This window comes from Trichinella spiralis (assembly GCF_000181795.1).
Source record: "Trichinella spiralis strain ISS 195 chromosome Unknown Scfld4, whole genome shotgun sequence".
NCBI classification, from domain to species: domain Eukaryota; kingdom Metazoa; phylum Nematoda; class Enoplea; order Trichinellida; family Trichinellidae; genus Trichinella; species Trichinella spiralis.
In genome coordinates, this window is record NW_003526943.1 from 6,854,387 (window position 1) to 6,882,109 (window position 27,723).

At 33.7% G+C, this 27,723-nt stretch overlaps 8 protein-coding genes across 8 annotated transcripts; 3 read left to right on the forward strand and 5 right to left on the reverse strand.

Moving 5' to 3' along the window:
• Positions 1-3,290: 3,290 nt before the first annotated feature.
• On the reverse strand, positions 3,291-5,525 carry Tsp_01683 (amiloride-sensitive sodium channel family protein). Its single transcript, XM_003377448.1, has 3 exons — positions 4,716-5,525; positions 3,385-3,859; positions 3,291-3,337 (listed from the first exon to the last, which is right to left on the reverse strand). Exons 1-3 carry the CDS (start codon positions 5,523-5,525, stop codon positions 3,291-3,293), a joined length of 1,332 nt encoding a protein of 443 aa, XP_003377496.1.
• A 1,781-nt stretch (positions 5,526-7,306) lies between these two features.
• Tsp_01682 (putative leucine Rich repeat-containing domain protein) lies at positions 7,307-9,769 on the forward strand. Its single transcript, XM_003377449.1, is given in 4 exon segments — positions 7,307-7,350; positions 7,365-7,971; positions 8,683-8,730; positions 9,608-9,769. The coding sequence occupies 4 exon segments, from the start codon at positions 7,307-7,309 to the stop codon at positions 9,767-9,769; spliced, it is 861 nt and encodes a 286-aa protein (XP_003377497.1).
• A 1,300-nt stretch (positions 9,770-11,069) lies between these two features.
• Positions 11,070-11,872, reverse strand: Tsp_01681 (hypothetical protein). Its single transcript, XM_003377450.1, has 5 exons — positions 11,816-11,872; positions 11,519-11,780; positions 11,412-11,470; positions 11,324-11,368; positions 11,070-11,294 (listed from the first exon to the last, which is right to left on the reverse strand). Exons 1-5 carry the CDS (start codon positions 11,870-11,872, stop codon positions 11,070-11,072), a joined length of 648 nt encoding a protein of 215 aa, XP_003377498.1.
• A 355-nt stretch (positions 11,873-12,227) lies between these two features.
• On the reverse strand, positions 12,228-12,776 carry Tsp_01680 (hypothetical protein). The gene is made up of 2 exons (XM_003377451.1): positions 12,536-12,776; positions 12,228-12,406 (listed from the first exon to the last, which is right to left on the reverse strand). The coding sequence occupies exons 1-2, from the start codon at positions 12,774-12,776 to the stop codon at positions 12,228-12,230; spliced, it is 420 nt and encodes a 139-aa protein (XP_003377499.1).
• A 1,133-nt stretch (positions 12,777-13,909) lies between these two features.
• On the reverse strand, positions 13,910-15,076 carry Tsp_01679 (U3 small nucleolar RNA-associated protein 18-like protein). Its single transcript, XM_003377452.1, has 5 exons — positions 14,918-15,076; positions 14,746-14,855; positions 14,504-14,688; positions 14,305-14,444; positions 13,910-14,098 (listed from the first exon to the last, which is right to left on the reverse strand). The coding sequence occupies exons 1-5, from the start codon at positions 15,074-15,076 to the stop codon at positions 13,910-13,912; spliced, it is 783 nt and encodes a 260-aa protein (XP_003377500.1).
• A 598-nt stretch (positions 15,077-15,674) lies between these two features.
• On the forward strand, positions 15,675-17,905 carry Tsp_01678 (60S ribosomal protein L23). Its single transcript, XM_003377453.1, has 5 exons — positions 15,675-15,735; positions 17,122-17,205; positions 17,445-17,546; positions 17,596-17,709; positions 17,823-17,905. The coding sequence occupies exons 1-5, from the start codon at positions 15,675-15,677 to the stop codon at positions 17,903-17,905; spliced, it is 444 nt and encodes a 147-aa protein (XP_003377501.1).
• Positions 17,906-18,405: 500 nt separating this feature from the next.
• On the reverse strand, positions 18,406-21,054 carry Tsp_01677 (conserved hypothetical protein). The gene is made up of 3 exons (XM_003377454.1): positions 20,875-21,054; positions 19,262-19,463; positions 18,406-18,890 (listed from the first exon to the last, which is right to left on the reverse strand). The coding sequence occupies exons 1-3, from the start codon at positions 21,052-21,054 to the stop codon at positions 18,406-18,408; spliced, it is 867 nt and encodes a 288-aa protein (XP_003377502.1).
• A 976-nt stretch (positions 21,055-22,030) lies between these two features.
• Positions 22,031-23,304, forward strand: Tsp_01676 (conserved hypothetical protein). The gene is made up of 4 exons (XM_003377455.1): positions 22,031-22,109; positions 22,475-22,569; positions 22,932-23,162; positions 23,287-23,304. Exons 1-4 carry the CDS (start codon positions 22,031-22,033, stop codon positions 23,302-23,304), a joined length of 423 nt encoding a protein of 140 aa, XP_003377503.1.
• Positions 23,305-27,723: the final 4,419 nt, after the last annotated feature.

The following is a 27,723-nucleotide window of genomic DNA, read 5'->3' on the forward strand; positions in this document are numbered from 1 at the left end:
CACTTGCTTCTTTAACCATTTCTTCCAGTTGTGAATCGCTTGGAATTTGACCTATCATAATAAAGATAATTTTCATTAAAAATATATGATAAATAAATTGCTGTATCGACCTAATGTGGCATAAAGATCTTTCAAGTCATTCTTGCAAATTACACCATCCTTGTTTTGATCCATGATTCCAAATGCCTGTAATGTAATAATATAATTCGATTAAAATTATTTAATTTTCCATATATATATATATATATATATATATATATATATATAATTTTAATTAAATAAGTATTTTTAAATCATATTCGTTCAGAAGGCTAACACAATGCATTTCACTTCAAATATATTTTTAAAGAACAGATACATTTGTTTATTGTCAACATGATGATTCACTAGTAAATAAATATAAAATACGCTTAAAATGTATTGCTTTGCTCATGCTTTTTTACACTATAGCTGTACTGGTGCATAAATGATTGAAAATGAGAATAAAAAATCATTTCTAAATATTCATATTTTAATGTAGTCCTTAAATCTGTTTGCTTCAGTTTCTGAAAAACGAAAGCTGAGTAGACTATTTTTTGAAAAGTTAATATAAAGAAGAAGAGAATTAAAAAGCCTTATTTTGAAGTTTATTTGTAATGCCAATTTTTTCATTATTTAATATTTTTTCAAAACTTATTTTAGAAATCAGATTATTATTATTCTTGCTTCTATTCTATGTATAAAATGCATATTTGATAATTTACCAAAGCAAATAAACAGTAATAATTAGTATGCTTTTTAATCAGTTATTAACTTTTTTGAAAAGAAAAGGACAATTTTTAATTCAGCTGAAAAAAGAAAGAAATTTTGATAAAATACTTTACCTCTTTAAACTCTTGGACTGTTTTATTATCGAATGATTGAGCTCCATCGCTGGATGGCTTGGTGCGTTTGCTCGTAGTGGTTGATTTTTTCGTTTTTGTCTTGGTTGACTATCGATATTAAATATTAAAAGAAAACATTATTATAAATAATTAACTGATATAAGCATGATTTTAAGTAAAGTAAAAGTTTTTTCCAACTTACCATGCTGTAGATGGGAGGGAGACGAGAGAGTGACGAAGGAACGACAACAACAACAAGCAGTAAGTGAGTTGTTGGCTGACGAAGCGATGAAATAGTTTCAATAATATGTGCGTTTGCAAGACTATTCCACTAGGCCAACTGACACTGCTTTTGCTTTACAACCGAGTTTCAAAAATTTTTCTTCCTATCTTCTGAGAGGCAGAAAAGCAGTTTCAAGCAGCTGACGTTGTTATTTTATTTTAAGCTGCATAGAATATGCTTCCTCAGTGAAACTTACTAGCAAACGTGTTTAGCTCAGAGTCGACAGACGTACGTTTGAAACTTCCCCTTCAAACAATGCATATTATGCTTAACAAACATGTGTGCCAGCTGTGTATGTGTATGCGTGTGTGTGTGTGCGTGTGATGCGTATGTGGAAGCCGTACTGCTTGCAACGTCAGCTTGAAAATTATATTCCAGCGTTGTTTAGTTTGCACTGGTCGTTCAGGGGGCAAAACTAAAACCCAACTAAAATTTAAACTAAAACAAGCAACAAGCTGAAACCAACGTGTTGAGCCAGTTTTGCTTTGCGTCCATTCATTCACTTCCAATGTGTTGTAATAATTTTCACTTTCAAGCTGAAATTTTTCATCTCACTTTACACTGTACCACACAAATTAGTCACTGTTTGCCATTGCGAATTGTATTGTTGTTGCATTATTTGAAATTTGTTATTTTCAGCTATTTGTCAGCTAATTGGACAAAAGCTGCAACTGTGTTTGAAGCAGTTCAGCTTTGTCCAAGCAAAAATTTCTTTTTTGCTTTTCAGTTTGACAAAACAACGCGCAACATTTCATTCATGCACAGCTTATTGCATTTTTGATCAAACTGAAAGTTATTTTATTGTCAACTTTGAAATCTGAATCTCAAACTTTTCATTCGTACTCTCTCTCTGGAATGCTGCTTTTTGTTATAGTTTGTGAAATCAATCTGAATCTAAACCAATTCATCTTTATGAACTGAAGCTGCTTGGTAATTTTTTGAACATGTAAATTTAAAATTGTGTTGTTGGTATTATCTTCATCAAAATTTATTATTCAGCACTGTTACTCTTTTAATTCAATTGTTGAATTAATATTCCGGAATTGTGTTAAAAAGTATAGCTCGTTTAAAGTATGTAATATGACAGAAATCTTTTAAAAGTATCATCAAATAATTAATATTTGCAACTTTGGACCACTTTTAAAAGGGGCAAAATGGTAAAATTTATGAACATCTGAAGTGGGACCGTGCTAAAATTAAATATTGCATATAATATTAAAAAGTAAAAATTAATAAAAGTTCGGTCTATGAAATTTACATTAATTGCTCATGAAAAATGATGAAATTATGATTTCACTAAACTAGTACTTGTCAGAAATTTAAATAAAAAAACAGTTTATAAATATTTAATAAACTTTAAATGAAATCCTGTCATTTGAATTTAATTTTATTGAAGACAAATTCGAATACGTGAAGCTGCATTTAGAAAAAGCAAAAAACATTTAAAATATGATTAACATTTAAAATAAATACCTATTTATTATTACTTTAATTTTAATCTAGAATATTGTCATGGTGCAATACATATTATTTATATGCATGTGTGTTTGTTTATTTTTAAAATTCTTTTGTTATAAATTGCATTTTTAGCGTCATATCATTCAAACCTTAATAACATTTATGACATATATACTTAAATTCTGTTTAGAATGGAAAATCAGCATGTTATTTTGGTAAAATAGTTTATATAGTTGCCTTTAAATGTGTAAAAATGAATCCGTTCTAAAAATCTTGGAATCACTAAAGCTTAATCAATTTGTATTTTCATTTGATATTTAATAAACAACTGCAAATGGGAAAAATAAATCAGTTTAAATTATGTACTTTACTCTTAATATTTAAAAATGACAATCTGGCAAAATGAGGTAACAAGTCCGTTTTAATAGCATTTAAAATTTAAAATTTTATAAAAACAGTTTGAATGGGAAAATTTTAAAATCTTATTTTTCCGTCGAAGAAATTATTAATTTTTTAAAATTACTTCAAAAGAGGATATTATATAATAACAAATTTGATAATTTTTGCAATTGCTTTAAAATATAATTCAACGCCAGAATATTGACAATTAGCGGTTTATTTTTTCAGTTTTGAATAAAAATGCGTGTGATACGTTAGCTAGTCTTTTGGAATTTGTAATAGGACATTTAGAAATCAACTGGTCCCATATGCATCGTGTTATGAACAAAATTAACTGGACGAGAGTCAAAAATGAGCCACCAAGCCATAAGGAATATTGACCTCCAATATTGGCCAAAAATCCTTGCTCTGTCATTGAAGGGTAATGCTTGATCAAAGTGAAACCGAGACGTTCAAAATAGATGTCCAAAACGATTGAATTTTTCATCTCTTCCCATTGTTCATCCGACTCGACAAAACGTCGAGTTTCGTCAATTGGAAATTTTAAATATGAAACCTGTGCAGTGTACTGAGTACGAACACATTGCAATAAGCAACGGCTTCGGCAGATGTTGAAAATTTCCTCCCACTGCTCTTTCAGCTGCTTTATTAGTTCTACTTGAAGACAATTCAAAAACTGATCCGTATCACAGGGTGGATATCTTCTCTGACTTCCCAACGCAACATGACTGCAGTTGCACTTCTTCTCCGCAACTGTATAAATGCAGTCGTCAAAGCAACTCACCCTTCCATAGCTTGGATCATCCGGCTTGCATTCAAAATACGGTGGATTGTTGATGAAGTCATATTTTGTTGCCTGATAGAAGAAAAACACTAATTATAATAAGTTTGTTAATTATAATTAATAATGAAAAAAATAATTAAAAAATATTTATACAGATCATGACTATTCAGCAAATAACTATAAAAATGAATGCCAAGCTTTTTTGTAAAATGATCTATAAACAAATACAGTACAAAATTTAACTGTAATCAAACTACTGTAATGTACATATATATATATATTCGCATTGCCTATGGATATAATGATAATAAACTATTTAAATTTTTTAAGATAAAACTGCACAAATTTATAAAATGATATATAACGTCTCATGATCATTAAGAGTTGCCAATCCTCATTGGAGCATAATTTGTCAACAGAGGCTAAATTTCCATCAGTGCAAGATTTTATTTGATCAACTCTGCAAAGATACGAAGTAAAAAAAACCGACACTTGGCAATGTTCTATCAATGACAAATAATTGATTTCTTTCCCATCGTGTTTTCTCACCGTTTAACTGGAATACAACTTTAATAATAAATTAACAGGTAATTTTTTATGTGACTTTTTCTTTAACTTTAACAGTAATAAAATAAATCAAATTGGTCATTGGTGTTGGAAAAGTATTCAAAAAAATAGCAAATGCCAGTGCTTAAGTGAAAAAACAAAATACAACAGGTGACACTTCAATTTAAAATGGAAAAGCAGTTTAAAAAGTGAAAAAAAGAAACAATTATGAAGTAGTAAAGCTTTTTACATTTGAAAATAAACAAATTGAACTTGGCTTTAAACAGCGTATAGAAAAGCTGATTTTCTCACCATAATTAGTGAATTGTAATAAATATTTTAAACTGGATAAATCATTTTTCAAGTTTAAAATGAAAATTACCCTCAGTGGTAGCAACGCATAGCTACCAGTTGGAATAAATGTCATATCGTGGCCAATTTCTGTACCTCTTTCTGCCAGTTTTACCAAAATGCCATCGCTGTTGAAATTATTCGGTGCAATGTGAAAATCATCTTTTGGCAAGTGCACAACAACGCTTATTCCCATTCCATAACCGGGCAGCTGTTGCAGTACACCAGGAATACGAAAACAGTTCCCCGCAAAAGTCATCAATGTTGCATTGCTGCTGTCATAGCAACAGCTGAAAATTCCTTGCGGTCCTTGACATTGAATAAGCACATCGCTGCACTTGAAGCTGGCTTCTTGGACGAACATTTCAAAGCTCATACCAAGTCGGTCCAGCATTTGCTGTGCTTCTACTTTGAGAGTTTCTGTTTTTGATAAAATGTTTTCAATCATAAACTTTCTCATGTACGGATGCTTTGTAGCAAGGCCGAAAGACAGTTGCATATACCAGGCTAAAGAGTCGGAGACGTTTTTCTCTTTCAGATATTTACCGTTGAAACGATTCAAAGGACAAACAATGACATCAGGAACGTGAACATCTTCGTCCGCTTCTTTCACCAAATAACTGATCGCCAACGGTGATGATATGTACTCGTTCAAAATTGAATAGCACCCAAAAGCGACTGCTGACAAAGCGCCAATCAAAACTACAGTCCAAATGACTCGCAGATAAAATCGATCCGCGTTATGCCAATCACGCAGGCCGTGAAATGTTGTAATTTCACAAAACTTCGTCATGCCGTCATTTCCACTACATTTACAAGGATACACTTCTACTTGTGGCATTTTGTCTCTGTATCTGCCACCGCGGCTGGTTTGCTTTTATCACTCAAATTGCTTTAAATAGCGTTCAGAAAATACAATTCTGATAGAATTTATTTCTTCCTCTGCTGCTGAAAACATTTCTCATTTGGAGCATTGACATTTATCCAGAGGGATGCTTTTGCCTTCGAAGACAGATGCAACGCACTGAGCTGCTGCTGTTCAACGCTCCAATTGCTAATCAGTTAAAAATTAAAGTCGGAAATAAGTTTTTCCTTTACAATTTCCAATAAATCAAACAAAATTTACACACAAACGCCAGCCAAGCTAACGGACTCCAAGGAATTTAATGCATGTGCTAAGCTGAAGGACGGCAGATTCGCTTAACGTAAGCAAGCAGACGTTATTTCCAAAATTTTTTTGAAGCCTCCGCTTTGCACGTGGTTTGGGAAAAAAATCACCAATGTCGCTTTTTTCTCGCAATGCATTTATACAAATTAGCAAAAAATTTCAAAAGTAAAAAAGCAATATTTATTGCGTAAAAGCTAATATTAAAACTGCTAACAGAGAAAACGTCGTTTCGCTTAAAAAATATTATAAATATACAGAACACAGTATTATATAGTATTTAAAATGAATTATCTATTTTGTTTACTGATGCAAATAACATTTAATAAATTGCCGTTAATTTTAAATGATACACTGAATAAATAACATCGTCTTTTGACAGTTTCAAAATTTAGGACAGCAATAAAATGTAACAGCATGTATCGAATTATCACTGCAATCACTGTGCAATCCGAACGCACGTAAAATTCAAATTAATTATTATTAATGTTTACTAATTAATTTAAACTTAATTTAAACGGTTAAAGTTATAAATTAAAATAATAAAAAAACTAAATAAATGAATGAACATCATGCATAAATTTAAATAATAAAGCCATAAAATGCAAATTAATGTTCTTAAAATAATTCAAAAGTCAAATAGTGGAAAGTATCCTGATAAATTATTTTCACGCATTCAACACTAGACAGCTTTTCTCTGGATAAACATTTAAATAAACATTAATTTATCTAATTAAATTTTTAACTTAAAACAAAAATCCTGCAATATTCATTTTTTCATTTTAACTTCAGAGCTTCACCAATAATTATGCTAGAGAACAGTGCAATGCTTCAGCTTGAGCTTTCACCATAAATAGTTGACAAAAAACATTTGAACGCATTCTTGAATTATGCAGAAAATAATGCTTTTTCAGCTGCAAGCTTTTAATATTTGCTACACTACATAAAATTATATACATCTGTTATACAAAAAAGTAGATTATGAGAACTGAAGAAAGCTTAGAGCCAAGATAATAATTATCAGTGCAATTGTTAAATCAATGTGAAATTAATTTTCCAACTACATTACGCTTGAACAACTTTTGAAAAATTAAAACATACAGAAAATTGTTTTTTATTACTTTTTAAAATACTTTAAATGCTTCCATTTATCTATTTCTTTGAGAAATAAAAATATTTATACAAAACACCAAGAACAAATGAACAAATAATATAGAGAAAAATGATGCGAATCATTTTGTTAAATGAAAGCTAAATTTCGGAAAAGACAAAATTTTTTAAATAAAAAAAGGTATAATTATGATTGGTTGGAGTGGTCGTATGTGGTCCAAGAAGCGTAATTGAGACACCACGCGTGGAAAACGACAGCCGCTTTTGGCAGGCCATTTTTCGAACGCCTACCTGAAATGAAAGCCGACAGCTGACCAATAACTAATGGTTAGTGTACGTCTTGGAGAATGAACAACACGCAGCTGTCAGTTGTTTCTGCATCCCAGAAGCAGTTTGGCTTTGAAGATGGCTTTTCTACAAAAAGCTTCAAAATTCTGCATCTGACTGGCATTGGCTAAACGCAATCGATGGTTCCGGAGCGAACCTCGGCAGCGGTTGCGCTTTACCTCAATTACAAAGCAGCATGCTAGTAAATCCACTATTTATCTTGGTTGTGTATTGCTTGTCGAAAGTGTCGGTGTCGGTATGTCGATTTGATGGAGACGAAAATTCCAGATCTGTGTGGACAGCTTGCGACTGTGTTCGTCTCACTGTAGACTCGTTCAAAGTTAACTGTCACGCGGTTCCATGGATTACAGTACCGGCTGTTCCGTCGGTCGAAAAAACTGAACTGCACATGACTTCGTTGAGTGTGATCAACAGTCAGCTGATGTTTTTGACTTACGATGCATTCAGAGAGCAGAGTATTCAAGTTTTGGATTTGAGCAATAATAAAATCGACTCGATCAACGTGAATGCGTTTCGAGGACTTGAACAAAAGCTATATCAGCTACTACTGGACAATAATGAATTAAGCCGCATTCCTGCCCGACAGCTCAGTCAGTTGCAGCAGCTGCGTTATTTAAATTTGAAAAACAACAAAATTGATGTGATTGAAGCTGGAATATTTAAGGTAAATTTTATTTTAAAAAATGCTATGCCTTCTTGATTGAATAATTTAATTTATAGAAATTTACTTGCTTTTATTATATAATATAAAATTCAAAATCTAAAGAAAATTTTTTCACTTAGAATTTAGAAAATTTTACATTGCATCTTCATCTGTTCTCTACATCTCCAACTTATTCTGAACTTATGAATAAAACAAACCATTTATAAAATAAATATAATATAAAATTAGTTTTTTACTTTAAATTATTTAACATTATGATAAATGCGCATGCAAAGATTGTTGTTTATGCATTCTATTAATGTGCTCAATTTTTCATTAAAGGGCAGCTTGACAAAACAGTTTACATTAAAAAAAGTAATTAAAAAGAATTATTTTTGCTTCAAAATAAAGATAAGGATAGCAAAGCATAAGAAAATGGACGAATTTGTCTCATCGTGAAATGTTTCCCACGTTAACATTGTATCATGCTTGATAAATCACATCAATAAAATGACGGATGTCACTTTCATCAACTTTTAAAACAGAATTTATCATCAGGTTATTTTCGATAAAATCTTTATTACTTAAATATTTCATCAGTTGCAAAAAAGTTATTTTCTTTGCAAAATTTATATTAAAAAGGCATTCTTCATTATGCGCAGGTTGTTGAATTAATTCACTTTAAAAATTAAAAACTAACTAAAGCAAAATTTTCTATTTATAGATTTGCAGGTTGAACAGTTTAAAATTGATGCTTTCACTTCATTAATTTTACTAATTGTAATTCTTCTTTGTATTGAATGTTATTGCCATTATTTGCTCATTGTAAAGCCGATGATTGAATAACATTTCGATAAGCATTTACATAGTTTTTAAGAAATGGATAATGAATCTATTTAAATAATGATAAAATTTAATATATTAATAAAAATGAAAGCAAAAATCCACGCAATATATAATCATTTTGTTATTTATTCAGCATATCCATAATCGAATTTTATTAATTCTATTTTAATATTGCATTGTCCTGCTGAGTATGAACTTTACATCAAAAAGTACAAAAACCAATGTACATTTATTTATTTAAAGGTAATCTTTGGAATTAAACGAACATTTCTTGATGAATAAAGTAAATAAAACTTTGTTTATTTATCTCATATAAACTGAAATAAGTAGGAATTTCCGTATCCGCACAGGTTTATCACAATTGTTATGATTGAACTCTCAAGTTATCCGATCACAGTGGCGTGAAATCAACACGTCGCCCTTTCAATTGATTGCACAGCTGTTTCTTGTGGCAATTCTTCAGAAAAGAAACTGAAACAGCAAATGGAAAACATAGGATTTATGCCAAAGAAACAATTGTATCGAGTTGAAAAACCCAGAGAAGATTGTATTTCAAGCAGAATTGAATACTGAATGCGCTTTGAATATTAATTTATTAGTTGTTGAATTGAAAAAATCTCAATGTAATGTTATACAAATTATAATAATCACAAGCAGTCATTTTCAGAATTACAATAAAATCTATGTTTGAAAATAATCTTAATTTGATTTTTTTTCCATGTTTAGAACACATTTTCAGCAATTTCAGCTATCAAAGAAAAATAATGTACTTTGAGAAGAAAAATTTTTTTTTCTAATAAATGTAATTTAGAATTCAAATTTGCGAAATCTTCGCTATCTTTACCTGGATGGTAATTTGATTGATTCAATTCCATCGGATGCGTTCGTCAGTTTGGATTTGCAAGTACTGACACTCAGTCACAATCGTATTCATCACATGGAAGCACATTCATTACCGTACACAATTTGGTAAATGAACCAATAATATTGAACGGAACATTATTTATATTTTTTTTCGAAAAAAAAGCTATTAGCTTATAAAATCAATTTCAGGTACATCAGTTTGAAAGGAAACATGCTGCAAAGCATACCGTATGAAGCGTTTGAAGGTCTGAAAGATCTACAAATGATAGATTTAGAAGGGAACAGCATTGACCACTTACAGTCGTACGTGTCGACCGTCTCCAATGGGAATGTGTCGATAAATTTGAGCAGCAACAAAATTCGAACACTGCCAGCGGCGTGCTTTTCAGCGTTTCAACAAATCAACAAGTTGGATCTGTCTCGCAATGCTATTCAAAAAGTGCACAGTGAATTTTTGCAAGGGGTCGCCACTTTGCAGACGCTGGATTTGTCCTACAATCGGGTCGGATTCTTGCCAATCAAATCGCTGTTCACCGTTGCCCATTCGTTGAGCAAAATTTCACTCGAAGAGAACGAACTCAGTACCGTTCCTGAAGCGCTGTCTGTATTGAAAGTGCTTGCCAGCTTGAATCTCAGTTCCAACAAATTGAACACACTGGGCAGCGATGACATTCTGCCCAACAACGGTAATATGCTCAAAGAATTGCTTATTTCGCACAATTATTTGACTCAAATTGCTGCCAGTTTTGGAAAATTGGAAAACTTGGACCTGTCCAGCAACAACATTGCTGAACTGCACAAACAAGCATTCGGTCAAAATGAGAAACGTCCGGCCAGCACGGTCAGGCTTAATTTAGCCGGCAATCAGATTCGCTGCTTGGCTGATCCCGGAGTTTTCATTTACATGCCGATGTTGGTCTACGTCGACTTGTCCCACAACAACATAGAGCACATATCGAGCAATTTTTTCCATCACCTTCCAACGCTGGAAAGTTTGTCACTGGAAAAAAATCTGCTCGATTCGTTCCCAGCCCTGGCACTGCGTCCAATAGTTAAGCTGCGCTATTTGATCTTGGATCGAAATCGAATACGAACTCTGCCAACGGGACAAATTGAACAACTAGGCTCGATGGAACGAATCAGTTTGACGCACAATTTAATCCATGCCATTTCGCAGAACACATTTCCGGGTCGAAATTTCAAATCGTTGAAATCCATAAATTTGGCCTTCAACCGAATCACCTTTTTAGCATCGAAAGCGTTTCACGACTTGTTCGCGTTGGACGTTGTCCAGTTGCAAGGCAACAAACTGACTACACTGCAAATGTACACGTTTGCAAATTTGTCCAATCTTCGAATTGTAAATTTGGACAGCAATCAAATCAACTACACCAGTGAGGGATGCTTTTTCAATTTGCCCAGGTTGGAATATTTGTCGCTGAGAAACAATCGACTTGCAACGATCGCTTTGGACGCATTTGTCCACGTGCTCGGCTTGGAAACGTTGGATTTGGCGTACAACGAATTCCACGAATTCGATTCGCAATTTTTGCGCCACGTTCAAAATTTACGTTCACTCGACTTGTCCCACAACAAGCTACGCCACGTCCAATTTTTGGATCATTTGAAACAAACTTTGGTAAATTTGAATTTGAAAAACAACCAATTGCAATTTATCCACGAGACCGTATTCGCCGACATGCCCAGACTCGAATATTTGGACTTGACCAAAAACAGCTTGATCAGTTTACATCCGGACGGTTTCGGTTCAATGCCGAAAGTCCACACGTTGCTGTTGGGCGACAACCAACTGAAACAAGTGAAAAAGGGCACTTTTGAGGGGTTGAATCGAATCAACCTTCTGGATGTGAGCCGCAATGAGCTGAATCGACTCGACGGTTCTTGTTTCGGTGAAAACAACGTGGTCGAGTTGAACTTAGCCGGCAATCGTTTGACTGAAGTACCCCAAGCGGCACTGGCGTCGTTGCACGGCAGTTTGGCATCGTTGGATCTGAGTGACAATCGAATCGAAAGCGTCGAATCGACACAGTTCGAAGGGTTGCGTAATTTGAGCCAGCTTCTACTGCGTGCCAACCGCGTGCAACTGGTATCCGAAGCGGCTTTCAAAAGTTTGCACAAATTACGGATATTGGACCTGAGTGAAAATCCCATCGACGAATGGCACCCAAACGCGTTCCGCGATCTCAGCCATTCACTCGAGTCGGTCAATCTCGCCGACACGGGCCTGTATTCAGTGCCCAATTTCGCTGGACGTGCGGTGAAATGTTTGAATTTGTCCAACAATCAAATCACCAGTTTCGACATCGCCGCCGACAAAGCCACGCTGCAAAAATTGCAAACGTTGGACGTGAGCCGAAATCGATTGCGCCAATTGCCTGCGTCGATGTTGAACTTGTTGACCAATTTGAAAGTGCTGAATGTCAGTTACAATCCGATGGTCGAATTTACCGACCAGATGATTCGTGCGTTGCCAAAATTGGAAACGTTCCACTGTCATCACATGTACGAAATTCGAGACGTCTACAAGCCGGCTTTTTCGTCGCTGGTCAATTTGAAAGAGTTTCAAATGTACGACGTGGGTAAAGTTGTACAGAGTGGATTTTTCCAACTCGACGAACTGCTAGCAGTGTTGCCTGGGTTGAAAACGCTCCGCATCCAATTGTCCAATCAAACTTTGGACAACCAACTGGCCAACTTCGACACACGGCTATTGCGCAGTCTACATCTTCAAGGTTCCAATATTAAACAAATTACATTGAACGCTTTCAAGAGCCTCAGAGGTTATAAAGTGAAACTGGCAATTACGAACAGTCAATTGTTCTACCTGCCTCCGCAGTTTTTTTCCACACTCAACCACATAAAGCATCTCTATCTTGATTTGAGTGAAAATCGACTGCGTACAGTGAATCCATTTTCAACGAGCCGACTGCCGACAGTGAACAGTCACGGAACTGTTCTACAAGACATTGATCTGAGAAATAATCCAATCCACTGCGACTGTTCCATGCGGTGGGTCGCAGATTGGCTGGATCATCTGCGCACCACGGATGAGCCGGATCATTTCGCCGAACATGTTTCCAAATGGAACAGTACATTTTGCTATACTCCAAACAGTCTGGTCGGACAGTCACTGTGGTCATTAAGTGCAGAACAATTTTGTTCCGCTTCAAGCACTGCACAATGTTCTCCTATTTCGCTTTACACGTTGCCGTTGTTGTTACTCGTTATTTTCTGGTTGATACATTAAACTGTTTATTGTTTTCATGCATTGCTGTTGTTTCAACAAAAATCAACAAATATCTTTATTTTCTTAACATTTCCATAGTGAAAACAACTATACATCAGTAGCTTTCATAATGAAGCATACGAAACAGCATTGCACGTCCAGAATTGTTACCAACGCACATGTAACCACCGTTCGGAGAAAAGTCGACACATTTTACATTTCCCAGTTTACAAGTACTCATTGGAAAATTTTCAAAAACTGTTTTCGACTGGACGTGCAGCTAAATTTTGAAACTTTTCAATTTATTACAAAACTGAGCATAAATTTATTTTTTTTTCTTTACCAATTTCAATGCATTCGGCTTCTTTGAACTGCCCATAGCTAATATTTCTGAACTGCCATTGAAACGCAACAAATCTGCTGCAGTGGTTAAATTTGAAATTCCCTTCAGCAGTTTCGGTTGAGCGGTCTGCAACGCAGATTCAGCGGAATACAGATTGACCACACCCACTGAAGATCTGGTTTTAAATAAAAATAAAATGTGAAAAAAATAAAAATAAATCCGTCTAAATCTTACCCGCAAGCCAAATAATTGCTGTTCTGAGATATTGCAATACTCAAACCACTGACGCAACCAGAATCAGGAAACTTTTGAAAATAATTCTGCATGGCCATGTCCCAGATGTACACATTCCCGTCTTTGCTGTACGTATACAAATGCGACCCGTCCGAAGAAAACGCAGCCGACCTGACAGAATCATTTAACTTCAACGTCCACATCAGTTCGAAAGTCTGATAACATTTTCATTATAACTGATGATTCATTGAAAAAATAAATAATTCCAAATACCCTCGCTGACACCACATATATCTGACCCCATCTGCCAAATAATGCAATAACTTTTCCGTCTGGTGAGGGCAAAAATTCACAATTTTCTTTCGATTTAGTCACACCTGAAAATTGTTTCATTCATCATTCAAATAGAAAAGCATAAAAAAATATCAGTAATCGTTACCATTTATTGGTCGAACTTTGACAATTTTTCCTGCGTGCATATCAAAATAATAAAAATGATCATACAGAGCACTACCAACAATAATCCATCCACCATCTGCAGAGAAATGCGCCTTGTCCACTGTATATTGCTCAAAAGTTGCCCGATGCAATGAATTATTCTCTTTGCCATCAATCTGTAAATCAAAAGCTCACCGTGTTCAACGTTTACAAGTAGAAAATCATTTAAAAATCAATTACTTGGTATAAGTTGATTTCACTGCCTCTCTTTGAAACAAGCAACACCTGCGATTCCCTGTGAAATTCTACGCTATGTACAAAAGACTAGAAGGAAGAAAAATAAATGCACAGCTTAAAATCTTGCACTGCTTTAAACATTTACATTTCTTTTCTGCTTTCCCTCTTCAAAGATCAAATCACGAAGTCGTTTGCAAGAGAGTTTTTTCGACAAAAGCACTTCCGTTTTCCCGAGACATTTTCCAGTTGAACGCACAAATACATCTGCTTCATCTTCACTTGACTCTGAATAAATATTAATATTGATGACCATGAAATTTTCCATATACTCGCTATAAATTCACCTTCGTTGTCCGATGATCTACGCTTTCTTTTGACATTACTGGCCCATGCAGGACATGTTTTCGTATGCGTGACTTTCTCAAAAGTTCGCTTCAGGCGCTCAGAGTAGGCCTCACCACCAAATTCCGTTTCTCCTCTTATGTGCATCTTATTGACAAGACGTGCTGGTTGGTCCAGCAGATTTACCCTTTATTGAACAAAAATTCAGTAAAGCTTCAAAGCTTTTCAGTTAAACAAAACATACTTATCCAAATCATCCTCATCTACCCAAGCTGAATTTCGCTCTTCCGAATCGTCCATCACAACTGCTCGTTCACGTTCAGATGTTGTGGGAACTAACAGCGAATCTTCATCCTAAAATAAAAAAACTTTCTAATAACAAGCACATAAATTACTTTGAAAAATTATCAATTTACAATATCATCGCTCGCAGCGATTGCATCCAAATCATCTAAAGACCCCAGTTTTCCACCCAAAACGGCCTTCTCAAGCGTTTCCAGTAACTTTTCATGACGATTTTTTCGATTTTTCTTCTTTCGCTGATTCCCTCCAATCATATTCACAGAAGCAGACATTGGAGAAGAACAAATCTGCATTAAAACATGGAAAAAAACAGAAAATAAAGTTTCACTAAATAAAAAACAAACAGCCCAAATTTCAAAGTACAGAGGTAAAAGTATACGGCTATCAACCGTACAATTGCAAAAAATAAAAACACACTTTCTGAATTGTTTTACTGTAATAAATTTAAAATAAACTAATGCATTCTTTGAGAGAATAAAAAATCATTGTAATTTATTCGCTATCACTATCACCATAATTAGTGCCGCTTCGAATACTTCTTGGAGCCATTTTTGTTTTTGCTAATTGTTTTGTAAAGCCGTGCGTTCCGTCAGTAGAAAAAATCAAATTCCTCTCTGCCAGCACTGCTTCAACTGTTTCAGTAGTAAAATCGTCGGTGCCACCAAATTCGTCAAAGCCACGGATATAAAAGACTGCTTTTCCGTGTAAGAAAAGCGCCAGCGTAGGAATAACAAAAATATTTAACTTTTTAACAATATAATCTGATTTTTCCACATTTAGTTTGCAGAACTTTGATTCTATGTGCTTCGCTGCCAATATTTGCAAATGCTTATCAAGTATTTTGCAGCGCATTGTCGAGTCACGATAAAAATGAACTATGAAACGTTTGGAACGATTGCCGAAATCAAAAAGTTCGCGTTCAGATACTTCAGTATATTCGCCATGTCTACACAGTCGCCAGTTCTAAAATCAAAATCACATCCAAAAGGAAGCAATCAACATTTACAAATTTTATATAGCTGTTAAGAATAATCTTTAATCTTTCACAAATTGTCATAAAACAGCTCTGACTTACATCAGTATAACTTTCAGACCAATTCACTATTTAAATTACTCGAAGAAAATAAAGTATAAAATTAAAAATGCAATGAAATTATAAAATCTGAACATATAATAACACTGATGCTTATTTAACAAAGTTTAGTTCTGAACATTTAGAAAATGGTTCATTTTGAACAGCAAAACAAGAAGCTGATGTATTTACATATGTCATCTAAAAATAACTTTTAATTTACCAATTAAAATTCATAGAAAACATTTGCAGAAACTAGTTTTTAAAATATAAATAAATAATAATTTTGATAATTAGTAATAATAATAATTAGTAACATAAGTTGAACATTATCAAAAATATTTTTTAAACCAAATATAATGTTTAATATACAAATTTATAACCTCTCTTTCTTTTTCTTCCGCTTTCAGTTCTTGTAATCTTTTTTGGCGATACTGCTGCAAAACCTCATCATCTAAATTCTCCAAGCGAGCCAATTCGGCATCTACCTCATTTTCAAGTGCTGATATCACCGCATGCTGCAACTCACTTTGAACCTTAGCGTCTGCAACAATTTTATTCTCCATTATTAATAATAAAGTTACAATAACAAACTTTAAAGATTGTCAAAAAGATCATAAAATTCTTATATTTACTACAGTAACCAATCATGTAAATCACGTTCAATTAATAATACAAATATTTGTGAAATTAATTGAAACTACATAGTTATTTAAATTTATTAACAATTTTGATATTTTATTAAGGCAAATGTAAGCTATAACTTTTTTCTTTAATACATTTTAGCTGATAGTATTACGGGAAGCTTTAAAAAATAAATAATTTGGATTACAGTACATTGAATGCAATACATTCAATAATAATAATAATAATAATAATTGAAAATTTCAAACATCTTAAACTTAAAAAAATAACGCATCTTAATTACAGTTAGTGATTACACGATGAAACTTTGCAGTGTAAATTTAATAAATTTTTACTATTTTATAGAAATTTAATTACTTTAAAATAATTTTCATAATATAATTGAATTTTGTAAATGTATTAATTTAACACTGTCTGAACTATAGGAAACTTAACTGAATTGACTTTGTAAAACTATACTGTACTTGTACTTGAGTTTTGAAGCTGAAAAGTTAGTTACTGTAGTATTGTTAACGGTATAATTGTTCTGAACAAAATGTCGAAAAGAGGTATAAATTTTCTCTTTTACAAAAGAATAAATTTGTAATTAAAATTTTTAAGGAAGAGGTGGTGCTTCCGGTTCGAAATTTCGTATTGCTCATGGTCTTCCTGTTGGGGCTGTTATTAACTGCGCTGATAACTCAGGTTTGTTTTTAACGTTTTATGCTTGTATTTTTCAATTTTCTGTTGAACAATTGACGTCATTTTCAAAATCTTATATTAAATTATGCTTATGTTTAGTTTTAAAGGATGTTATTTTATGAAATTATTCAGACAATAAATAACTGATAACTTTCGTTCGTGTTTTTTCATTGCGCCTCACCTGCTTTTCGTTGCTTCATCTTAGTACAATTTAGGCGCCAAAAACCTTTATGTGATTGCAGTGTATGGCATTCGTGGCCGTTTGAATCGTCTTCCGGCTGCGGCTGTTGGCGACATGGTCGTCGTTTCAGTAAAAAAAGGAAAGCCAGAATTGAGGAAAAAAGGTTTTTGCCTCGCTTCTTTATACTTTATTTGTTGCAACAGTATTTTTAGTAATGCAAGCGGTAGTCATTAGGCAGCGTAAGCCATATCGACGTAAAGATGGAACTGTTGTGTATTTTGAAGACAACGCTGGGGTCATCGTTAACAACAAAGGCGAAATGAAAGGTGCGATTTCTTTTAATTCTTGATTGCTTGCATGATTTACTTGATAAAATAACAGAACAGTAAAGTAATTGTTTTGTAAATTTTAATTACACAATCAATTGTGAATATTTTAGGCTCTGCTATAACTGGTCCTGTGGCAAAGGAATGCGCAGATTTATGGCCAAGAATTGCAGCGAATGCCAGCAGCGTTGCTTAATTGAAATCTTAATATTCATGAATTGGAAAATAAATATTTTGGATGATGAGCGAGTTGTCTTTAAAAATCTTATATTTTTATTTAGACTGCTTTATGTAATGAAGAATTTGTTCAGTATTTTTTAAAGAATATAAATGAATATTTAAAAAAATGAAAATTTATAAATTGTAACACTTCTGTTTGTGAAATTCACATTCGCTTTATAAAATCATTCGGAATTTACTTTTAATTCACTTTCAGTAAATTTTAACATCATGTATTTAAATGAACAGAACTATTTTCAAGTTTGATTTGACATTTTAAATATGCCATTCGAAGAACTGTTTAATGACAAAAAACTAAAATGTAAATGAACAACGAACATTCATTTATTAATCAAGCACCTTTTCGAAGACGAAAATATCTTCACCTTCACTGGAAAAAAATTTAACAGCATTTAAAACTGATTCTAGGTTTCAGTGTAAACTGTACATCGCATTCCTTTTATGTCCTTTTGCGCATTAAATCACTTCTTCAAAATCAGATTCGTCAGAGTCTATCATAATATCTTCATCAAAGTGAATATCCTCAAATTTACGCTTCGCTAACTGTATACGTTCTAACAGACTACTGAGACGATTTCGAATAGATTCAAATGAACTGAAAGAATTCTCCCTCAGAATAATTGCATTGTGACGTGAGTGGCTTAAAACACGATTCCAACGTCCCATTGGGGGAAGAAATTCACGACAAATTCGTAAATAGCTTTCTTTGGCTCTTTTGATAGTGTTACTATTTTCTGGTGTGCGCTGTAGAGAGGGTTTATCAAGAGAAATTTTTATGCGCACCGGCGTATCTTTTCCCGATGAAATTAATAAATTATCATCGGTAGAGCAGCTTGGTGTTACGGAGGCAGTACCACTGGTGCAGCATTCAACCAAAGGAAACAGAGAATGCAAAGCATTTTCCAATTCATTCAGCGTACTTGCAATTTCAGGCTCAACTTCTAAAAATAACTACATTACTGCATACACACTGAAAAGCATTAAACTTTTGAATGTTTTTCTAATATTATTACTTTATTTAAATAAATAATTAAATATAAATATGAATAAATAAATAAATATGAGTACGTAAAAATATAAATGGTTATGTATGTACGTTTGTACCTCTATAAAAGTTGCTTAAGATTGGCATAAATTTACAACAAATAAATAAAATAAAAATGTCCACCTTCAAATTCAGAACACATCTTCTTCATCACTCTTAAGTTAGGCATAAAATTGCATTGAGAATTACTAATGGGAAAGTTAGATGCGCCAACATTTTGCAAGAGACTCTAAAAAACAATTTTCAATATTAATTTGAATTGCTAACCAAAATTTAATAAACTGACGTGAACATTATAAGATAAAAAATCTTCCAAAAGTTGCAGCTCAACATTACTACTTCCAAATTCACCAATCCACTTTTTCAATACTTCCAAAACCTGGCAAGAAAATTTTTGCTGATCATCATCTACTACTCTAGGAAGATAATCTTGTCTCCTTTTTAGCGGTACTGTTCGAAAAACGAATTCCTAAAATGTGGAAATTATTTAAACTTCTGATAATAAACTAATATATGCCATCTTAATTAGTACCTCCATTTACTGCTACATTCATTACACAGACAAAGGGATATTTTAAGGGAAATAAATTATATAAAATGCACTTAATAAAGGATTTAACCAAAACATTATTGATAACAATCAGTATAGCATTACCCTCAAATGAGATAGCATTTTTGATCTAAATTTGCAGCATTCTCTGAAGAGAAAGTCGATCGCATTTAGTATATTGGGCCGAGAAGATTTTCTCGCAGATCGTACCATTTGCATGAATAGCTTATGCACTTGCACTGCGGTATCGTCTTCTTCACAAGCATTTTTCAATTTGCGAAGCTTAACCAGCTTATTATTTTCTTCCAAAATGCACTGCTTGATTAAAGTTTTGAGTGCATTCCGCTCCATTCCAGAAAAAGATTATAAACAGTCTATGTCCAATGTGCTACCGTATATTATTTTCAGGTTTGAATAAATGATAAAATAAAAATAAATAATATATGTAATAAGTGTAAATATAATATATTCCAACTGTAGAAAGAAATCTGGGTTTAAGCCAATTTCCCTAACAGAACTCCACCATTTTTTGAATCTGAATTTCATTGGTTGTTACTGTAATGCGTTCTATTTGTTAAATATTTGTTTTTATTATTGGTCAATTTTATGATTCAGTTCAAAGCTCTGTTTTTAATCTAATTTAAAAAAATTAAATAGTTTTCAAACGTACTTATTTGACAAAATTATAATTTTCATTAATAAATTGTTTTAATGAAATTTAAGCAAAATGACTTTTTCATTTGCATTAATCAGAAATCCACCCTGGAAAATATGAGAGCGTCTATTCGGGTTTATGTGGCATGGCGACTTTGTGAAGTTAGATATGATCTTGCATAGAGTTAAAGTTGTAGTGTGTGATATTATTTATGCGGGAAGCCATTAACCAGAAAATATGTTTGGTGTCAACATAGAATTGGTCAATCTTTGGGACTTAATGCTTCATTCAGTAGCATGAACTGTAATACAATATACAAGGTGTAACGGGCCGCTACCTCGAGCAGGCTCGTCCGCTTCTTCCACCGGGTTATTGACGCGTCCATCGCTATTTGGCGACGGGCCGGTATTGACTGGTGCATTTCCCTTCCGTTCTGTCTCGCGCTTTCCTGATGGCATTGCGACAACAAAACAACAAGCAATGAGTATATACTTTATTAGACAATCGGAAACCAGGATCGACGACGATGTAAACACCAACTACCGTACTCCTCCTCCGATCTTCATGTCTTATTCTTCATATGGTAGCTTCAGTTTTCTTCGTCTTCATTTTCTGGAGGAAAAATCTCATTAGCTCGGTCCGTGTCCGCTGCAAAGGCATGCAAATAAAACAAACTGTACAGCAAATGAATGAAATAGAAAACACAAGCAATGATAGTGCACCGGATTTTGTCATTGTTTGCCCAGCAGTGATTCGCTTGTCGATGGCCAGAATCGCAGATCCTGTGGCCTGGCCAGAAGTCGTGGATATCTCTGGGCACGGCTGTAGTACATTGTGTTTCGAGCCCGATCCCATGATAGAAAATAAACGGCAGTATCTTAGGTAGTGGGAACAATGCTTTCCAGCTCATCATAAACGTCTGTTACTGGCCTCGGATCCACTGAAGCCGGCCGTTTCAATTGCATTGTATGCTTGGTGCATTATTGCTTATGCATTTTATTCAGGTTTAAAATTACAACTTCTTTCGTGAACTTCAAAATTATTTTATGCTCTCTCTTCAAAGCGCGAACTTATAAGCATAAAACACATAACGAGCATCGTAAAAACAAAAAAATGCTTTGTTTTTCGGCTAAACATCTCTGTGTGATGAGTGATTGATACACTGTTTGGACACAATACAAACTCTGCAACGAACACTTCGTGTCGGTGCTCATATTACTAATTCAACCGGTATCAGACCACGTGCATTCGGCCGTATCTGTACCCATGGCAAGTGTTGTTATAAAAATATGTAAGAGAAGTGCTCCAATGTTGACAACTGGAAGTTTATTTTAAATTACTTCCATAAAAGCAAATGATGTATGAATAACATCGAGAAATTACTGCAAGCTGATACCATTGCTTTGATTATCGACACAAAAGTCATGCTTGTAACAACAAACCAGTTACATTTTAGCTTGCTAGCATCAGTGACAAATTGTAATTTTATTTATTTACATAAATGATCTCAGTTAAACTTAAAAAAGGTAAAAGAAATTATTTGGCTGCGAGACTTGCTGAATTTTCTGCAAGGGACGATGTGTACTTTACTACTGTATTTTATACAGTCTTTACTCTTTTCCTCTTGAATTTCAAAATTATCTTATGGTCACCAAAACAATAATTTATGATGATCCAACACACTGAAGGATTTGTAAAATGAGCAGTGCTTTTACGCTGGAAGGTTTGAAAACCGTTTAAAACGGAGAACTGTACCACTCCTGTGCATTTGGTACTGCATTCAAACGACACTGAGTGATGATGTGAATTGTGTTACAATTTGCATTTGAGCATGAACTGCCCCTGTCGGTGCTCATATTACACAAATTCAACGGGTATCAGATCACGTGCATTCGGCCGTATCTGTACCCGTGATTAATGTTGTTTTAAAAATGTATAAGAGAAATGCTTCAATGTTTACAAGTGGATGATTATTTTCAGTTACTTCTATATTAATAATTATTCATTAATCATCTCTGTTAAAGATAAAAAATATAAAAACAGTCCGGGTTACCTGCGCAACTTGTTCAATTTGTTGCATTGTATGCTTGGTGCATTATTGCTTATGCATTTTATTCAGGTTTAAAATTACAATTTGTTTCGTGTACTTCAAAATTATTTTATGCTCTTCAAAGAGCTAGTTTATAAGCATAAAACACATAACGAGCATCGTAAAAGCTGAAAAATTCTGAATTTCACTAAATTTGGCGTCATTATACGCACAATGTTTGTATAGAATACAAACTCTGGTTCGAACACTTCACGTCGGTGCTCATATTACTAATTCAACCGGTATCAGATGACGTGCATTCAGCCGTATCTGTACCCATGGTTAATGCTGTTTTAGAAATATATAAGAGAAATGTTGCAACGTTGAAAAGTAAATGATTATTTTAAATTGCTTCTTCAGCAATTAACGTTTAGCAATAACATCAGGAAATTACTGCAAACTCATTGTTTGCTTTAGTTATCGAAGCACAAAAATCATGTTTTGAACAAAAAGTAAATTGTTATCTTTTACTATCATAAGTAAAAATTGTTATTTATTTATATGAATAACATTCGTTAAAGATGAAAAATATGAAACAAATCCGCTAACTGCGCAACATGCTCAGTTTGTTCCATGGTTTGCTTGATGCAATGATTGAGCATTTTATTCAGGTTTTAATATACTCTTGTTTTATGAATTTCAGAATTATTTTATTATCATTAAAGCGCCAAATTACAAATATGCACCACACTGCCAGATATCTAAAAGATGGACAGTGACTCTGCTGCAAGGCTTAGAAATCCATCTCCCACACCAATTCATTGCACTTATACCCTGTGGATACAGTGAATTTAGTTCCACCGTCATGGTATTACTGCAACTCACAGTACGATTCCAACACTTCGTATCGGTGCATTTCAGACTAATCGGAGAGGTAACAGATCACGCGTCTTAGGCTGTATCTCCACCAACAGTTAATGTAATTTTAAGATGCATAAGGGTAGCAGCTTGCCAACGTTAACACGTGAGCTACTATTTATTTTTATATGTTTCTTTAGCAGCTAACCATTTACTAATAACATCCGGGAATTAGAGCAAACTGATCGTTTCATTGATATGCAATATTGGTTGTGGCTCCAATTATACTTTCTTGATGCCAACAGACGGAAGTGGATTATTCACATTTTTCGTACAAATTCTAAGGATTTTTAAAGATGTCATTTCGACTGCCTTGTGAAATGAAGAAGCTTTAACAGTTTTTCTGTTTGGTGCAAGCATAGCGTCCTTTCCGTTGGCATCTTCAAAGAAATTTACATTTTTCTACCTGACTGTATTAATACTATTCAAAACGATGTCAACCAAACAGTTGTTCCTCTCATCAAATAAATTACTTGTTTACTTACAATTTCAAATGTTATGTGCATATGGTGCGTTTCCGTTTGTAGGAAATTGTTCACGTTTGTCGTAACGGATCAGTGGATTAAGGCGATTTCAGTATAAACGGAAAACAGACAATTGACAAATTATCCGCAGCTGCAGTTGTCAGCTAAAAGCAGATGTGGCAACTAATAAATGTTAGCATCGAAATACTTTTCTAATTTTAGCGTGCGTGACCGTTCTATTCCAATCATTCTGCTTGAAATCGAAGTTTTTTTTTCATCTTTACTAAGTTTTTCGACCAGTGTTTTTTGCGTTCTATTCTTGGCTTTATTTAAATATAAAAATGAAAATGTGCAATTTTATTTATAAATAAAGAAACATTTGTTTATCTAGTTTTACGAATTGTGCAAAACTTTTTCTCAATTTCCAAAGTAAACGGACACTGGGTTGACGGAACACTGCAGTTGCAATATTTGTATTTCAATGATAAGGAAATGTGGAACATTTAGATTAAAAATCGGCGCTTATAAATTTACTGATTTATTGTATTTTAAAATTATTTTTCTTAACAATAGAAAGCCAACAAAAGTTGGTTTACTGTTGAAGTTTCCTCCATAAAGTTGTGCCCCAATACTCACCGCATGTGTTCTCCCAAAATATGGTCATTGCTAATTATCCTCGTTGATAGCCTTCAAGCATAAATCTGTCGCTCTGGCTTTCATTCTCATTATTCTGCATGCTCAATAATTGAGCACTAGCTGGGGTTCACTGCCTGACAAAGACGGTGACATACTTTGAGACAGCGTTGCAGAAATTCCAGGCCATTTGCATATTCAGCTTCAGCTTGACACTGTAGTGCTCGTAAGGACTGAAACGCCAACTTTGGCGGGGTAGGGTGAAGTATCTCAGACAAGTGGTGCCTATGAAGGGGCAGTGATAAATCTGGAGAACATTGCTGCAATATAGAATTGGCCGGTATCCTGGTGTGTGAAGATATCAGTCAAATCTTGGGACTGTCTTTGCGGTCTGTAAAAATTACTCCTCTTTAGAAGCGATGCTCTATGTACTGACTCGACAAAGGCACAAATTGAAGATGCTTTTGCACAGATTGTTTTAACTATTTTTTGTGTGCGTTTGATATTTTTTGTTCAGTAATGCAGTGAGATAATGAAGAAATTTGTAAAAAAATTCAATTTTTTCTTATTTCTATTTTCGGCGTTTAACAACTTAACTAGCTTGCGCAATTATTTTCTGTTGCTGGTTTTAGAAGTCACAAATTATCGTTTAAGTGGTTGAAGGACAAACAACATGTAACTATGCCGCCTTTAACATTCATTTATTCAAAATTTTACAATATAGTATTCCAACATCTTTTCCAACAGTATAACATTATACAAGCGAAATTAATTTACACTCTAGAAAAATATGAATGGTGAACATCTGCTGGTACTATTCAGGAGTAATTTTAAAGCTGCTATCAATACTTCAGACAGAATGTTCAAATAGGACTCAAATTTTCTTCAATACAGAATATTAAAATATGATCATATACATTACACCACGAAAGCAGTCACTTAGGCTTTGCCTTTTAGCTGACTGGAAAAATGTTCATTTGCTGACAGCAGGGGAAATCTTTTTGCCTGGCTTCTGTTCGTTAGAGCATTCACTTTTCTGTATATTGAAAACCGACTGGTAGTTTCCAAATTTGCAGATATGCTGCCGGGATAAATCTGTAGAACAAGCTTTTCTTATTCAGCTGCTTCGCGTTTAAGATTACATTTTTCAATTTTATGTAAGATATTGCTCTATGGGGTACAATTATGAACATGAGGAGCGAATTTCAACACAGCATTCACATTTGAGTTCGTGTGCATTACACTCCTGAATCTTCTTTTTACCTACAAAAAGAACGTCAATGATTGTTCATAATCATGCATATTTATAATTTAATAAAACATTATTTACGCCTTCGTAAACCCATTGTTTATCTTCAAAATTTGTGTGCTTCAGCTGGTAAACTCTTCCTTCATATATTAAATTATAGTTGTTTCGAGCATTTAAAATCAAACGGCAGCTAATAGTCTACCATAAGATAGTAGATGAGAAGAATCAAAGCAAGAAGTCAAGCCCAGAAAATGAAAATGTGGTAAAATGAAGAAAGCTTCACTTTCATCTTCAGAAAACAAACAGCTTTACCGGATGTTAGAACGCAACTGTTCTATTGAAGTTTGATTGATGACTGTTTCCAAATAACCGTTTCAGTCAACAGAATTGCAAAGTGAAAGCAACTAGCATTTTTAAATTTGAAGCTTAATAGCAAAATTTTCTTATTGTTACAATTTTGCGTATAATTTATAATAATGTTGCATCTGCTGGTCAAGCATGAGAAATTTCATTTTGCTTTGCATCGTTGCAATCGTTGCTTTTGAAATAAAAAGTTTTCAACTTCTCTGTCATTGGATAACACTTCAAAAAGTAACAATTTAACAGTTGCAATATTTATCATGTGCTGTTGCTAAGCAAATGATGATTTTAATAGAAAGATAAAATTCACAACTGCCAATTTCTCCAAAACAGCAGTTGTTGAACTGACACTAGGAATGATTAGTATTAAAGAAAGCTAAATACTTTCCTTATTTTAACAAGTGCTACATTACATAGTAAAAATTCTTTTTTGTTTTCAATCAAAACATTTTACATTGTTTTTAATGAAAAAAATACTTGAATAGGGATAGTCCAGACCGGTCCAACGTTACTCTTATTGGTCGTTGACCGCGCTATTTTATTGGGCCGCCTGGTCGTTGTCTTATTGGTTTTCCTTGTCTAATTGCTCATTGATTCAAATCTTTCCATTGTGATTAGCTGTAATATTTTTTCATTTCATTGGTTCAAATATTCCATTAAGGGTTACGCAACTTTAATAGTAGTGACGTTACATTAATAATGGAGATATTTATTATTCAAAATTTTTATTGTTTGAAGTTTAGTCATTGAAATTCTGTTTATTTAAATATATTGTTTGTGGTGAAGTTCATACTTTTTCATGATCAGCATCCCGAAAATAATTTTTATCATTGTTCTCTATTTTATTGTATTAAAGTGACGTTATACCAAATGCGATAGCAACAATTCAGAAAAAGCAATACAAAAAAGAAGTTAAATAGTGATTTTTATTTTTCACTAGCCAACAGCAGCAGCAACAACAACAAGAACAACAATAAAAAACAACAGTGAACAGCATTAACAAAGCGGAAACAACGAAAAAGCAAGAAACTAAATAACAGAATACAGTGCAATACAATAAATATATAATACAATACAATACAATACAATACAATGGATGGTAAACAGTTGTTGATACCATTGTGGTACAAGCTTGAAAGTACCATCCATGCTCCAGGTTCGCATGGCTGCCAGCATTCTAATGTTGGAACCCGTAGCAAATACCAGTATATGCCTCGATGCACACCGCCACAATAAAAAATCTTCTCCGGCCTTTGTTGTCCTGAACGGGACAGGGATTTGCACCGCAGCCTTTTTTATTCTGTACCAAAATAACTTAATAACTTAATAAATTAATATATTAACCCTTAATAAATAACTAAGGAAACACACTACATTTAACACATAGATTCGAGCATCTCCAATATTTCTGTTTGCCGGCACGTTTTAATTTATATGCCCTGCCTTCATAAACAAGGGATATACCACCGCAGCAATTTGGTACAAGATGTAAGTCAGGGACATCAGCCATAACAAGGAACAGAGCAGAAAACGATTTGAACTACTCAGGAACGCAAAGCACTGAACAAAAACGCAACACCAAACGAAAATGAATTGGACGGTTTTGAATTTCATTTTAAATAATAACCATTTTGCAACAACATTTAGTTTTCATTTTTCATTTTATCTACAATCGAAGATCAACTTGTGATATTCGTTTGTGGCACTAATGCCTTTTTGTTGATGTTGACAGAACATTATTAATCACAGACGAATGGCGCACAAATGCCAACATCACAAATGCGCTGTCCACTGCAGTGAGTGAATTTTGAAGCAACTTTTACCTGCAATTTCTGCTTGGTTGCTGGTCAACCCTTTCATTTCTCCTTTTC

Excerpts from the sequence above, each read along its gene's own strand:
- Tsp_01683 (XM_003377448.1), bottom strand. The coding sequence starts at position 5,525 with ATGCCACAAGTAGAAGTGTATCCTTGTAAATGTAGTGGAAATGACGGC. Across the intron at positions 3,860-4,715 it reads ATGCGTTGCTACCACTGAGG|GCAACAAAATATGACTTCAT; the intron begins GTAATTTTCATT and ends TTCTTCTATCAG. Across the intron at positions 3,338-3,384 it reads ATTTTTGGCCAATATTGGAG|TTAATTTTGTTCATAACACG; the intron begins GTCAATATTCCT and ends ACTCTCGTCCAG.
- Tsp_01682 (XM_003377449.1), top strand. The coding sequence starts at position 7,307 with ATGAACAACACGCAGCTGTCAGTTGTTTCTGCATCCCAGAAGCA. Across the intron at positions 7,972-8,682 it reads TTGAAGCTGGAATATTTAAG|GTTGAACAGTTTAAAATTGA; the intron begins GTAAATTTTATT and ends ATAGATTTGCAG. Across the intron at positions 8,731-9,607 it reads CTTCATTAATTTTACTAATT|AATTCAAATTTGCGAAATCT; the intron begins GTAATTCTTCTT and ends AATGTAATTTAG.
- Tsp_01681 (XM_003377450.1), bottom strand. The coding sequence starts at position 11,872 with ATGGCTGAGATCGCGGAACGCGTTTGGGTGCCATTCGTCGATGGGATT. Across the intron at positions 11,781-11,815 it reads TCGATGGGATTTTCACTCAG|CCGCTTCGGATACCAGTTGC; the intron begins GTCCAATATCCG and ends AACTTTTGAAAG. Across the intron at positions 11,369-11,411 it reads TGAACCGAAACCGTCCGGAT|TCTGGGCATGTCGGCGAATA; the intron begins GTAAACTGATCA and ends CAAATATTCGAG.
- Tsp_01680 (XM_003377451.1), bottom strand. The coding sequence starts at position 12,776 with ATGTACTGTTCCATTTGGAAACATGTTCGGCGAAATGATCCGGCTCAT. Across the intron at positions 12,407-12,535 it reads AGATAGAGATGCTTTATGTG|ATGTAGACTGCGCAATAGCC; the intron begins GTTGAGTGTGGA and ends GGAACCTTGAAG.
- Tsp_01679 (XM_003377452.1), bottom strand. The coding sequence starts at position 15,076 with ATGTCTGCTTCTGTGAATATGATTGGAGGGAATCAGCGAAAGAAGAAA. Across the intron at positions 14,445-14,503 it reads TAGATCATCGGACAACGAAG|AGTCAAGTGAAGATGAAGCA; the intron begins GTGAATTTATAG and ends ATATTTATTCAG. Across the intron at positions 14,099-14,304 it reads AGGGAAAGCAGAAAAGAAAT|ATTGATGGCAAAGAGAATAA; the intron begins GTAAATGTTTAA and ends TTTGATTTACAG.
- Tsp_01678 (XM_003377453.1), top strand. The coding sequence starts at position 15,675 with ATGAACTATGAAACGTTTGGAACGATTGCCGAAATCAAAAAGTTCGCG. Across the intron at positions 17,547-17,595 it reads GCCAGAATTGAGGAAAAAAG|TAATGCAAGCGGTAGTCATT; the intron begins GTTTTTGCCTCG and ends CAGTATTTTTAG. Across the intron at positions 17,710-17,822 it reads CAACAAAGGCGAAATGAAAG|GCTCTGCTATAACTGGTCCT; the intron begins GTGCGATTTCTT and ends TGAATATTTTAG.
- Tsp_01677 (XM_003377454.1), bottom strand. The coding sequence starts at position 21,054 with ATGGGATCGGGCTCGAAACACAATGTACTACAGCCGTGCCCAGAGATA. Across the intron at positions 19,464-20,874 it reads TTTCATTCATTTGCTGTACA|GAATTCGTTTTTCGAACAGT; the intron begins GTTTGTTTTATT and ends TCCACATTTTAG. Across the intron at positions 18,891-19,261 it reads CGTCAGTTTATTAAATTTTG|AAGTTGAGCCTGAAATTGCA; the intron begins GTTAGCAATTCA and ends AGTTATTTTTAG.
- Tsp_01676 (XM_003377455.1), top strand. The coding sequence starts at position 22,031 with ATGAACTGCCCCTGTCGGTGCTCATATTACACAAATTCAACGGGTATC. Across the intron at positions 22,110-22,474 it reads ATTCGGCCGTATCTGTACCC|AATACAAACTCTGGTTCGAA; the intron begins GTGATTAATGTT and ends ATGTTTGTATAG. Across the intron at positions 22,570-22,931 it reads CAGCCGTATCTGTACCCATG|AATTATTTTATTATCATTAA; the intron begins GTTAATGCTGTT and ends TATGAATTTCAG.